General features: G+C 50.4%; 1 protein-coding gene across 1 annotated transcript in view; it reads left to right on the forward strand.

Moving 5' to 3' along the window:
• Vwa3b (von Willebrand factor A domain containing 3B) overlaps nucleotides 1-12,892 on the forward strand; it is a 152,799-nt gene that overhangs the window by 12,076 nt on the left and 127,831 nt on the right. The window contains exons 4-7 of the mRNA XM_060369869.1: nucleotides 838-1,088; nucleotides 3,048-3,210; nucleotides 7,801-7,970; nucleotides 10,562-10,677. Of these exons, the coding sequence (XP_060225852.1) occupies nucleotides 838-1,088; nucleotides 3,048-3,210; nucleotides 7,801-7,970; nucleotides 10,562-10,677 (700 nt within the window). The remainder of the gene's footprint in view (nucleotides 1-837; nucleotides 1,089-3,047; nucleotides 3,211-7,800; nucleotides 7,971-10,561; nucleotides 10,678-12,892) is intronic.

Consider the following 12,892-nt stretch of genomic DNA (forward strand, 5'->3'; position numbering starts at 1 on the left):
TCTTCTGTTCTCCTTGCATGTTGCCTATCTCTTTGCACCCCAAAAGGCCTTGTATATTGTGCCAGGTGTGCCTGAAGGATGGCAAGAAGTTGCCTGCAAGTCTCTGTTAGCTTTCGGGGGGGGGGCATCCCCAAAGGTATCATTACAGCATCTATCAGTACCTGGGTGACCCAGGTTGGTGCAGGAGAGAGAGGGCAGAGCAAAAATGGCTCTGATGGTGAGGGAGAGTTAACACAGAGCTGCTGTCCTTGCAAGGAACTGGAGATGTCTGCAGTGTAGTCTTACCCAGGAAAAATTTTCAGTGAGATTTTAAAAAATATGGCTTGGCTGGTTTTCTCTCTTTTCTCATTTTCTTAAAGGTGCCCCCGGTATTCTGTATAGTATAAGATATAACCTGGAAACTTTTTTATTTATTTATTTTTTTGAGTGTTTGAAGAGGTCACACTATCTTTCTCAGAGGCTGAAGTCTCTTTCCTGGTCCTGTGGGCTTTGAAGGTCACCTACAAGATCCTTTCCTTTTAACAAATTCTTAATGACATTTTTTTTTCGTTTTTTTAAAGATTTATGTATTTTATGTATATGAGTGCTCTATCTGCATGTACACCTGCACACCAGAAGAGGGCATCAGGCTGCATTATAGATGGCTGTGAGCCACTGTGAGGTCACCGGGGATTGAGCTCAGAGCCTCTGGAAGAGCAGACAGTTCTCTCAGCCGCCGAGCCACCTCTCCAGCTGCGCAGACTCCTTTTCAATGCAGGCTCCAGCGGTGTCTTTGCCAACTGCCCATTCTGCTACCGTCTCATTGTCTCTAATTTCTTCGCTCTTATTCCCATCCAGCTGACAGCAAAGTCAGACGTCATCTGCCGGTTAGTGGATTATCTAACCGATGCTGTGGAGAGCTACAAAGATCGCTTGGACTGGCTCACCAGCGGGAGCCGGCAGATTTTTGGTGTCATCTTGGAAGAGAGCATCACCATTGTGCTGGATCTCAGCGGCGTTCTGAAGGAAGAGCTTAACCTGTGCCAGGAGGCCCTGACAATGGTCCTGCAGGAGCAGGTGGCTCTCATCTCCCAGTTCAATATCATATGGTGAGTTTCCAGGGGCAACATTGGTCTGTGCGGCTTCATCCGACTCGCAGGGCTAACACGGCCATGCCTGATGATGGCAAAGGAGGAGGGTTATCGCAATTCCATAGATTATACCATTTCAGCAGAAACCCATGATGAATTTATTATTCATCCCAGGGAGCTTTTATCTGCTTCTTTCAGGGTACTTTAGATTTCCCGTGAAGGGAGATTTAGAGACTTCCTCTTCTTCAATCCACTGACAGGTCAAAATAGGAGACTATGAATTACATATTCACAGTATCTGTGTGTGTGTGTGTGTGTGTGTGTGTGTGTGTTTGCATTGAAGGTGTGCATCTCATTGTATATTGGATAACAAGATTAAAGACCACAACTTTTGCTGCCTTTTTTTTTTTCCAGACTGACACACATTGACCTCTCCTAGAATTTAAACCCCTTTAATCAGAACAACAGGTGGTTGGCTTTCTAGAATTTCACGTAGTTTACAGTTTTATGGTTGATTATTTATGGATTCTTAGAGCCACAGGAATGTGGGTTTTGGTGCTAATTTCTCAGCCGCGACAGTGGCTGCACCTCTTTGACAAGAAGCAGCTGGAGAAGTGGTTGGAGGGACGAGTCCCTCACCAAGTTTTTCTCAATTGAAAAATGCACTTTTATCTGAAGAGGGGATGTCTTTGTGGGTGGTGGTCTGGCTCAGACGTGACCTTTGACCGGAAGGGATTGAGTTTTGAGGTGCCCAGGGCCCTTGCTTTCTTGAACTGTTTACTACAGCAGATCTGCCACTCACTCAGATCTCTCTACCCAGAGAAGTCCCACCATGGGGGCACGAGTACTAGCCAGCCCTCCCTGTGGCGATGGAGCGTTGGCAACAGCCAAGCCAATTTCGCTGACCTGGTAGACGCACTAAATTCAAATGGCTCCTCTTTTTTAAGGTGAGGGCACCCTTCAGTCATCTCTAAAGTGAATGGTTTAAACAAATGTCCTCAGGCTTTGAAAACACACGTTCTGCCGAACTGAAAACAGCACCATTTTTTGATCAGGAAAGGATAGCTGGCAGGATTCTGCAAGGACAATGAAAGCAATGCCACCAAGAACACAGTTTAAAACAAGTTGCTACCAGTTTGTAAACCATAACACTGTCAGTTATTACAGATCTGATACGGGTGGAAGATAGTTTCATGCGCCTTGCCTGTTTATGAAGCGCTTTCTCCTAGTATCTGTGTGTGGACGTGGGCACGATCCCGTGTGTGCGCATGTGTGCGTGCATGGGGGTGTCTTCCTCACCACTCTCTACTTTCTTTCCCCCCCGTTTGAGACGGTCTCTCGTGGAACCTGGAGCTCTCTGATTGGCTAGGCTGGATGGCCAGCAGGCCCAAGGGATCCTCCTGTCTTTGCCTCCCCATTCGAGGCCGCCTCCCCATTTGAGGACTGCAGGGAATGCTGATGACACGCCTTTTTATGTGGGCACCAAAGATCCCCACCTGAGCCCTCTTTTTTGCACAGCAGGCGTTTTACTAGCTGGCCTCTCCTCAGCCCCTCCTTGCTAAGTATTTCCAAAGCACCAGTAGCACACACATTTTTACGGCAACACTCTTTCTTTCTTTCTTTCTTTCTTTCTTTCTTTCTTTCTTTCTTTCTTTCTTTCTTTCTTTCCTTCTTCTTTTCTTTTCTTTTCTTTTCTTTTCTTTTCTTTTCTTTTCTTTTCCTTTTCTTTTCTTTTCTTTTCTTTTCTTTTCTTTTGAGACAGGGTATCTCCTGTGAAGCCTTGGCTGCCCTGGACTCACTTTGTAGACCAGGCTGTCCTTGAGCTCACAGAAATCCACCTGTCTCTGCCTCCCCGAGTGCTGGGGTTACAGGCGTGCACCCGGCTTTGCTCATGGAGGTGACTTTTGGTAGCCACTAAAGGCTGGCAGTGCCGAGGGGGCGTTCCACATGGTGACGGCTGCATGTGATTCCTTTCAGGGTTTCTGAAGAGCCAGTAAAATGGCAGAAGCGTTCCGTGGCCGTGACTAAATACTCCATAGCTGCTGCCATCAGCTGGGTTGAGAAAATGATTTTTATGCCAGTGTATGTGAGAGAGTGTAGCGGTCTGGATGCCCTGCTGGAGGCTGGGAAAGACAAAACTGTAAGTGTGTATCCATGGCTGCCCCAGGTCACCAAGGTGGCTTCAGGCTTAGCTGTCCACACGCTTGCGTCTTCACACTGCTAATCTGGACCTCCTTCTCGTTGCTTCCCATGGAAACTCTAGCACTGTCACTGAGGGTACCTTCCTTAGTCTCCTCTTGTCCAGTCGCTGTGATAACATACCCCAGTCAAAAGCAATTTGGGGGAGAAACGGTTAATTTTCGCTCCTGGTTCTGTGTTACTGTTACTACCATCAGAGTAGGGATCTCACAGCAGGAAGAGCTTGAGGGAGCTGGTCAGACTGAACTTGCCCTCAAGGGCAGACAGAGAGAGAGAGAGAGAAAGTGCAAGTGCATCTGCTTTGACTCTCAGCTCATCTTCTCGTTTACACGGTCTAGGACCCAAAGCTGGGGAGTGTACCCCTGCCTTTCATCAAGGTCTTCCTGTATCGGTCAGTGCAGCCAGCACAATCTTCCACAGATAACTGCCCCCATCCCCAGCCCCCTGATCTGGTCAGTCCTTCACTGAGCGGTTCTTCCCAGCTGATCCTCCACCGGGACAGTTGCCAAAACTAACCAGCACAGTCCGAAAAGCACAGTCCTGTTCAGTCCCGAGCCCACTGGTCTAGGAGAAGGTTCCAGGCCTCAGGGAGGGCTTTGGTGATGGCAGAGTTGCAGCAACCAAAATGGGGACCCCCCCCTTACACACGTGAGCCTCCACACGCTTCTCTGTGGGGCTAGTAGGGCCTCAGGGTAAAACCATATGTAGTTAGTTTGAAGAAAATGCACAGGAGTATGGCCAGGCTGTACATCTGTAACACATCGCCTTTCTGCTGATTAGAGAACTGAATCCCCGTCTGTAGGAAACAGAGAGAGAGAGAGAGAGGTTGGGACACTCCTCAAAGAACTCTGAGAGCAAGGAACTAGGTTTTCCCCAGCACCCATGGTCTGACTCTTTCCCAGTTCCTTCTCTTCGTAGACGGATAGGTTAGGTGTAGCCAAGCCTATGAACCTTGAGTGATGTCAGCTTTAATTGTCAACTTGACACAACATGGAGCCGCCTGAGAAGAGAGTCTCAATGAGGAACTGTCTACACGGCGTCGGGCTCCTGGGCGTGTCTGTGGGGGGGTTGTCTTAGTTGATAGGGGACCAGCCCGCTGTGGGCAGCGCCATTACAGACAGAGCATGCGTGCGTTCGTCTCCACTCATACTGTGGCTGTCACGTGACCAGCTCTGAGTCCGAGGTCTCCTTCAGCCACAGGGAACTCATCTCTGAGTGACTCTGGTGATGGGACTGCATAAGAGAGTGATTCAGTGGGAGAGATTCCTTAGCGAGCCTCAGCTCCTCTAGAGGAGAAGGTCTGCTTGCTTCGAAACATGGATGCTGAATACTTGCTTCCTCTGTCCTGCAAGACGGGAGTCTCCATAGGCTTTAGTCTCTTTATGGAGCTGCATCCGGGAGTCCTTTCTTTACAAAATAAGGGTGTGTGTGTGTGTGTGTGTACGCCAGCACACCACCATTGGCCACCAGCCCACGTTTATCAGCATTAAGGTGATGGCTTGAAATCGGTAACACATTTGTTCTTTTCTCGAAAAGCCAGCTGAACACGTGTTTTCCATTAAAGAAGACCAACTACAAACCACTTTGTTCTTTGGCTCTTTAAGTCTGTTTTGACATCCGCAAAATTCCAAGTGTCTGGATCTTAATAAGCATCCAAAATGGAATGTTTCCCAGGCTTTGGCTGTGTGTGTGTGTGTGTGTATGTGTGTGTGTGTGTGTGTGCGTGGAGCACAGAAGCATGTTCTTCTTTGTGGACTTGACTGTTGATCACTGCTGACTCTATCCATCTGTTAAGAGTCCAATCTCCAGATGACCTGGCTTTCTTCCTTTATTTCACCTGGGTTCTTTCCTACCTTAGAAAATACAAACAACTCAGTGAGCGCCTGGTGGGGGGGGGCGGGGGGAGGGTCCTTTAGGAGAAGAACCAAGCAAGGTGCCCTCAGGGACTGGCCACCACATTCAGTCTGTGGCCTCGAGCAAATCTAGAGCATATACAGACCACAGAAGCCCTTCACCAATAGCCTCTACCTGTGGGTGATCTCAGGGGAAATTCTAGCAAACACATGTGTCCTGTGCTTTAGAAAATGGCACACTCTGTGTCTTATGAGAGTAAAGTCAGTGTGTGTGTGTATGGCAGGTTTGGGCCGTGTGTCCTTCTAGATGCCTGCAAGAAGATACTCCTATGTTAAATTTGGGCACAGATGTAACTGGGAAATGTTTGTGAGCAACGGTGCAAGAAATCAGGAGCCTGGTTTGTACACCTGGCAAAAAGCCTATGTAACACCAGGAAGAGGGACGGCCTGGAATGTATTTGTCAGAAAAAAAAAAAAAAAAAAAAAAAGCTCAGTCAACTTAACACTACGGAATGCTGTTTCTTGGATTTTTTTTTTTTTTCTGCCTCCTGGGTGGCTGGTGGGAAGAGATTTACAACATTCATCAGGCTTCCCTTCTGGGAGCTAGTGTTGATGGACTGTCAAGGAAGAAGTATGGGAGGGGGTGGGGCTTGTCTGTGCCCCTTAGAGGAGGTGGCAGCTGAAGTTGTCCTGTCTGGGTTCTCACTGTGGCCATGTAACTCCCAGCCGGGGCCCTTTCTACCTACCCCCTTTTCTGCTGCTGCCTTGGACAGCAAGTATGTTCTTTCTGCTTCGGGCATAGGCCCCTCATCATGACTCAACCCCCGCCCCCCAGGTTTAAAGTTAAGGGGGAGACATTTCTCGACTAGCTTCAGCTCATAAGGAGCTGAGATTAAAGCAGAAGCAAGTCACGGGCTCTGTGTTGACAAGTCCTGTGTCAACTTGACACTAGCTAGAGGTATCTGAAAGGAGGAAGCCTTGGTTGAGAAAATGCCTCTGTAAGATCCAGCTGTAGGGCATTTTCTTGATTAGTGATGCATGGGGGAGGGCCCAGCCCACTGTGGGTGGGGCCACCCCTGGGCTGATGGTCCTGGGTTCTGTAAGAAGGCAGGCTGAGCAAGCCAGTGAGCAGCCCCCTCCATGGCCCCTGCATCAGCTCCTGCCTCCAGGTTCCTGCCCTTTTCAAGTTCCTGTCCTAATAAACCCTTTCCTCTCCAGCTTACTTTTTGGTCATGGTGTTTCATCACAGCAGTGAAAACTCTACAGACCCTGAGGAGATGGTGACGCCCATTTCTCACCCACACAGCACATTTGCTGAGGCCCATACACAGTTCTCTGTGGAAGTGATCAGTTAAGGCGATCTTGAGGGACAGGTTCAGATGGCGTATATTCCTGGCTCGCTTTATCTCATTTTTGACACGTGAAGAAACCAAAGATAGGTCACTTGCCTGGATTCACAGGATGCGTTCATGCCAGGAGAGGCGAAAGCCTGAGAAGAGCAAGGGCGATGCCAGTGAGGACGTCTCCTTGGCCTCCTTTGGGGGCTTTCCACATCCCTGCATGACAGCAAGAACACACTTCTGGTGAAGTAGGCATCTCCCAGAATCCCTAGCTTAAGATAAAGGCAGTAGGTGAGTTTCATGAAGAGCATCCTTGCACGTTTTCTCTCATAGATGTTCAGACTGGGGCAGGTGGACGTGGAAGAGGTGCCCATTACTCTTCTCATCGCTGGGACACAATGCTCAGAGGGCTTTATATTGGATCACAGTTTAAGAAGGGACACGTGTGGTGGCACTCGCCTTTAATCCCAGCACTCAGGTGGCAGAGGCAGGCAGATCTCTGTGGGTTCGAGGCCAGCCTGGTCTACAGAGCCAGTCCATCACTTCGGGGAAGGCATGGTGGAGGAGTGTGGATGCTCTCTATGGCAGCCAAGGAACGGAGAGCAGGCAGGGGGTGGACTGAACTCTGGGACCACAAAGCCTGTTTCTAGTGACCTTCTTCCCACAGCAAGGCTCTACATCTTAATGGTTCTAGAACTTTTCAAAACTGTTTCACCTGCTGGTAACCTGAATGCTAAAAAAAAAAAAAAAAAAAAAAAAACAGCCCGTGGGGGACCCTTTACCATTCAGTCCCCAATGGGAAGAGGACGAGGGATGAGAAGGGTGGATAAGAGAGGGTAACAGAGTCTAGGTCACCAGATTCACCAGGCAGACGTACGGGAACGGAGTCAAGAAGTCTAGCATTTTGTACAGTGAATGTAAGAGAACATAAAAGGTGTATGTGCACCGTGTGTTGGTGTGGTGTGGTTGTGTGTGTCTCTGTGTGATGGCGGAGGTGTATGTGTGTAGTATGTAGGATGTGTTTGTGTGTGTGTGTATAATGTGTGATGTGGTAAGAATTCTGCCCCCCACCCCCGCTGGAAGTGGATGATAGACGCTCTCTCCCTGCCCGCAGTGGCTGGCTGGGCCGAAACTTCCTTTGTTTCTTGACTTGAACACAACCCTTCCTCTCCCGTCTATGAACCTGTGGGCCCGGAGGCAGCGACTTTCCAAATCTGCCAACTGTGTTCTTCTTTGTACAGCACCAAGAACTGAGACCAGCACGACTCTGTGCCTCGGGGCGGAGGGGCAGGGGCACAGGGGCGATAAGCCATTGCCTTTGGTGCCTCTGTCTTGCAGATCCAAGCCATTTACTACTTTGTGGTGGGGGATATTCCTGAGATATCCCAGGAACTTCTTTCCCTGAGGGCTCCGGAGATCCCATATCCAGTCTGTACGGTGTCCTTCAACGCCAGAGGAGAAAAAACTGTAGCCTTCCTCAAAGATCTGAGTGCCCAGACCATCAGCAGGTAGGCCGAGACGGACTCGAGAGGGCCTGAGAGAGGGTGGCACTCCCACAGTCTAGCCCCTTATCCCCTGTGTCGCTGTGTGCAGTCTCCGCTGTCTGTGTGTCCTTTTCTTTATCATATGTCAATCTGGTTCTGCTGTTCTGATGTCTTGGAGTCTTGAAGGCTGGAGATACTATCCTCCTAGTCAGCTAATGCCCAGAGACAACAAGAACTAGGCTTTCACACGTAGAACCGTTATCGCCCAGGACGATAACTGGAGAGCCCTCTGCATCCCATAGCACACTGAAATTGTTCACCATAGCCAGACTTTTTTTTTTTTTTTTTAATGTATGGGTTTTTTGAGAGGAAATTGTTAGTGATATTGAGGCCTGGACTTGGCTTTTATTGACCCCAAAGGCAAGCTGGAAATACACATTTTCACCCACCGTTCTGCCTGACAGAGCTAGTTGGAGATGCACCTCCTTGTCCACAGCCCCCAGAATTGTGATTTCCTGTGTCTGAAGAGGGTCAGGATCTTCATGTCTAGCAAGCCCTGTGGATGTCCGAGCTCACCACCCTAGAAGTTCTTCAAACATTTAGAACTCACCAAGGCTTTGACTCTGGGATCCTGAGTACCCCCAAATACATAAAAGGGGGCTCCTCGTCTGCTTTCTCTAGGGTAGAGAGAATGACAGGGCTCCTTCTCTGGCTTGTCCTTGCCTCTCCTAGGGGACATTCCCCGGGAGAAGAACAATGTGACCAGGCTGATTTGGTTACTGACCTCTAGCTCATCCAGTGCAGGGTGGTGGGTTCGTATAAAATGGTCGGTCAGAGATGAAGCCTTCCTCTGCGTGCCCCGGCCCCTCACTCTTGCGCCTAGCCCACAACCCTTGGTGCTTCTGCGGGGAGTGTGAGCTCAGAGGCGCTGCATCCTCTGCTGTCACTCTGTGCTCTGGGCTGCCGGGCCCAGCTAGAGTGCGGTCAGTAGCCAACTGGAAACAGCGTGTCTTTGTTGGTCTTAGCTCGCAGGCTGTCTGGGCCTTGGGCTCTCCAGCTGGACTGACTTCCCCCACCGCAGGGTCCAGGGCTGTGCTTGTGTGGAAGGACCGGTGTGGGTACTGTGCTGTGGCAGTGCTCTGCAAAGAGCCTTTCTTAATGGTGTTTGATTCCATCAGAGGAAACCTCCACCCCATTCTCTTTCCTAATCCAGAGAAGAGATAAGAGGGTAGGAAGTTCCAGACACTCAAGGCTTTGGAACTCAGGGTTCAGGGCCTGCTGGGGCAGACCTCACTGCCCTCCCTCCCCAAGACACACCCCCCTTTGTCCTGTCAGGCAATCATCAAAGAGAGAGAGCTGGCCGTTTTTGCCCTGGAAAGTGTCCACAGGAGGCAGGCACAGAACAGGCCGCAGGAAGGGGGCTGTCCTGTCCATTGCCACCAAGAGCTGTGCCAGTCTCACCTGAGACTCTTTAGGAAAATGACAGGCTTTCCACAACCCAGGAGGCCCCGAGGCTGCCCCCACTGTGCGTTTACTCGCCTGCCCACCCCAAGCGGTAAGGCAGGGTTTCCCTGAGTTGAATGAGCATTGACACGCATCACCTGAGACCTCCTGTGCCCGTCAGAAGCGAATGTCTCATCACCGCCTCTCTGGGTTACAGACGAGGGGTCTCAGGGATGCAGTTTAGCGGCTGAGCATGTAGCTCGGTGCCCGAGTAGCGTGCTCCAGGGCCTGTGTTCCAACTCTAGCTACACAGAAATGGGCAAGAGAAAGACAGAGAGTCAACCATCACCTCGCCCCACACCAGCAGCTGCAAGCTTTAATGTGCACATGAATCCCCTGGGGATCTTGTTAAAGTCACATTCTGACTCAGCAGGTCCGGGCCGGAACCTGGGATCATAGATCCTCTCACCAGCTCCCAGGCGACACTGCTGATGGTTCTTTGGACCGCACTTTGAGCTGGCGGGCCCCCAAAACTTGCCCACACAGGAATTCTTTTCATTAGCTCTTAAGCTCAAAACCCGGGGAAGTATGTGTTTGCTGACTTACAGTTGACTGAGGCCACTCAGCAGTGAGCAGATTAGTCAAGGCTGTCTGTGTTCGCAGCTCTCAGCGCTGAGCCAGTCACCGCTAATAGCTGCTAGAGGGGTCCCTCACGACGCCTGGGCCATCAAAACTGCGTTGGTATGGTGGAGACTGAGAGACAAAATAGTGGAAACTGTCATTTTCCTAGGACCAAGGTTCAAGCATTTGGTTGATCTAATTACTGTAACGAGGAGCCACACCACCACTGAAAATCCCAAACCATTGACGAACATACGACCGGCTGAGCCATCTCCTCTCCCGGCTTTTTGCCTGTGGGAATTGACAAGACAGGGAATGTGGTTGAAGTTAAGAGGTTTGGTGTTGGGTATAGGCCTGTACCCCTATAGCCCCAGCTACTTGGGAGATGAAGGCAGGAGGATTGCTCGAGGCCAGAATTCTGGGACTAATGGAGCAACCTCGCAAGACCTAGTCCCAAGGAAACAAAACCAATCAAGACCTGGAGCTCCAAAGACAGTAAATCAGAGACTCGACAGGCATGTGCCTGACACAGACCACCTTTCCTGTTTCAGATTCCACGCCTTTGCTGAGAGAACCAACTGTCTAGAACTCTCTGCAATCTCCACAGAAGATGATGACAACCCAGTGACTTGTAATTCAAGGAAACTGAAAGGGAGACTCCCTCCAGGTACCCGGAACCCTGAAGGAACGGTGTCGCTCATAATCGTAGTCATTTCAAGTGGTCTGCAATACAGTTCAGAAATAAAGGGCAAAGGAGGGGGCACTCATAGCTTCTGTATTATTTCTGTGGCACTAGGGTGCACCCGATGGAATTTCGTAGCTAACTACTCTGTCTAGAAACGGCTTTCAACGTGTCACTCACAGAAGCAGCCCGAGTGATGTATACTTGGTGACGTGGGAACGTGTTAGAGATGCGGCCCTGGCCACGCTGTTGCTGGGGTTAGGTCTCAGCTCGGCAGGGCCATCTTGCTGCCCGGGTTAGCTGGGAGGCTGTGGGGGGTCGGGTGGGGGGTCGTCCCCTGCAGTTCTCAGTCCAGCTGGTCCGTGTTTCCTGTGATGGAAGCAGCTGGCAGGGTGACCCTGCCCTTGTGCCAGTCAAGGCTAAACAGAGACTTTTATGGAGGCTGAGGGAACCTCGTTTTTCATTCAGGAATGTGGTCTCCTGAATGCAGTCGGCAGAATCAGGGAGGAAGGGAGTTGTGATTCAGAGAGCCAGTAATGGAGGTGAACTCAGAAAGCCAAGAGTGGGGAGTTCCTTTGGGGCTGATGAAATGGCAAAATGCTAGACAGCAAAAAGAAACACCATTGAGTGAAGACAGGGAAGGAAGGCCCTGTCTCCTTGTTCATGACACTGCACAGCACGGCACTCAAACTGTTTAGAAACTGTGGTGGTTTGAATGGATGTCTCCCATAGCCTTGGGTAAATGGATACTTGGTCCCCAGCCAGTGAGACTGGAGAGGCTTAGCAGGTGTGGCCTTGCTTCGAAGTGTGTCACTTGGGGTGAGCTTTGAAGTTTTAAGCCCACCCTCATCACCCCTAGTTCACCCTTCCTGCTCACAGTTTGAGATGTGAGCTCTGGGCTTGCTGTTCCAGTCTCCAAGCCTGCCTGCAGCCGGCTTCCCCACTGGCTGCGATGGTGCCGGACTCTTATCCCTCTGAAATGGTAAGCCCAAATAAACCCTTTCCTTCCCTGGTGTGGTGGTGTTTTACCACAGCAGAAAAAGAATTCAGAAGTCTAAGAGAGCCAGCTCCTGTCTCCGCCCTTCTGCGCAGGCACAGTTATTAAATAGTTTTAATACGAGGCAAAGGCGACTCCTTAGGTATAGGGGAGAAGTCCTTTTTTTGCTTAACAGTGTTGCAAAGACTCCTAGGAGAAGGGCATTCGCATCATCAGCTGAGGTGTGGGATGGAGACACTGGCAGGATACCGGGTCAGAGAGACTGTGCTGGACACACACTTTGCATATTCAAATTCTCTGAGTCCCAGAGAGCGTGGCCTGGGAGAGATTTCTGTAGCACACCTACCTCTCTAGTAACTGACACTTTTTATGAAGTGGGTATGTCCAGATACCTGAGGACGTGATTGGTGCTAACTGTACTGGCTAGTTTTGTTTGTTGGCTTTGCCCTCTTGACATAATCGAGTTATCTGGGAAGACAGAATACCAGTAGGGGATTGTCTCCATCATACTGGTCTGTAGGCAAGTCATAGAGCATTTTTTTTTTTTTAATGACTGACGTGGGAGGGCCCAGCTCATTGTAGACAATGCCACCCCTGAGCGTGCGGTATAAGAAAATGGCCCTGCAAGCCATCGGGAGCAGGGTGGCCATCGGGAGGAAGGCGACCATAGGGAGCCGGGTGGTAAGCTGTGCTCCTCCATGGCCCCCGTTTCAGTTCCTGCTGAAGTTCCTCCCTGACACCCTTTCTTGATGGACTGCCAGCTCTAAAGATGAAATCCCCCCCCCCCAAACTGCTGTTGGTCATGGTATTTGTCAGAGCAACAGAAACTGAATTAGTGGGTCGAGAGCATGAGCTGTCACCAACCCCCCAAGGCTTGTCAGCTGTTACACGTGGGCCTTGGTTTTGACCTGTGCATTCCCTGGAGTCCTAGTCTGTTTGCCGCTGCTATGCCCGAATACTTGAATTTATAGCAGACGGGGATGTATTTGGCTCATGGTTCCCAAAGCTGAGAAATCTCAGAGCTCGTAGCTGGCGTGGAGAAAGGGCTTTTACACCGCATCCTCCTGGAGAAGACAGTGAAAGGCAAGCCGGGGAGAGGTTTGCGTTCCCACAAATCCACCTTCCAGCAAGCAGACCTTCTGCACAATCACGCCACTCACTCACTCACGAGGACAGGGTCCTGTCGACCTCTCAGCCCACGTC

The sequence above is a fragment of the Meriones unguiculatus genome, chromosome 16 (assembly GCF_030254825.1).
Source record: "Meriones unguiculatus strain TT.TT164.6M chromosome 16, Bangor_MerUng_6.1, whole genome shotgun sequence".
Taxonomy (NCBI): Eukaryota; Metazoa; Chordata; class Mammalia; order Rodentia; family Muridae; genus Meriones; species Meriones unguiculatus.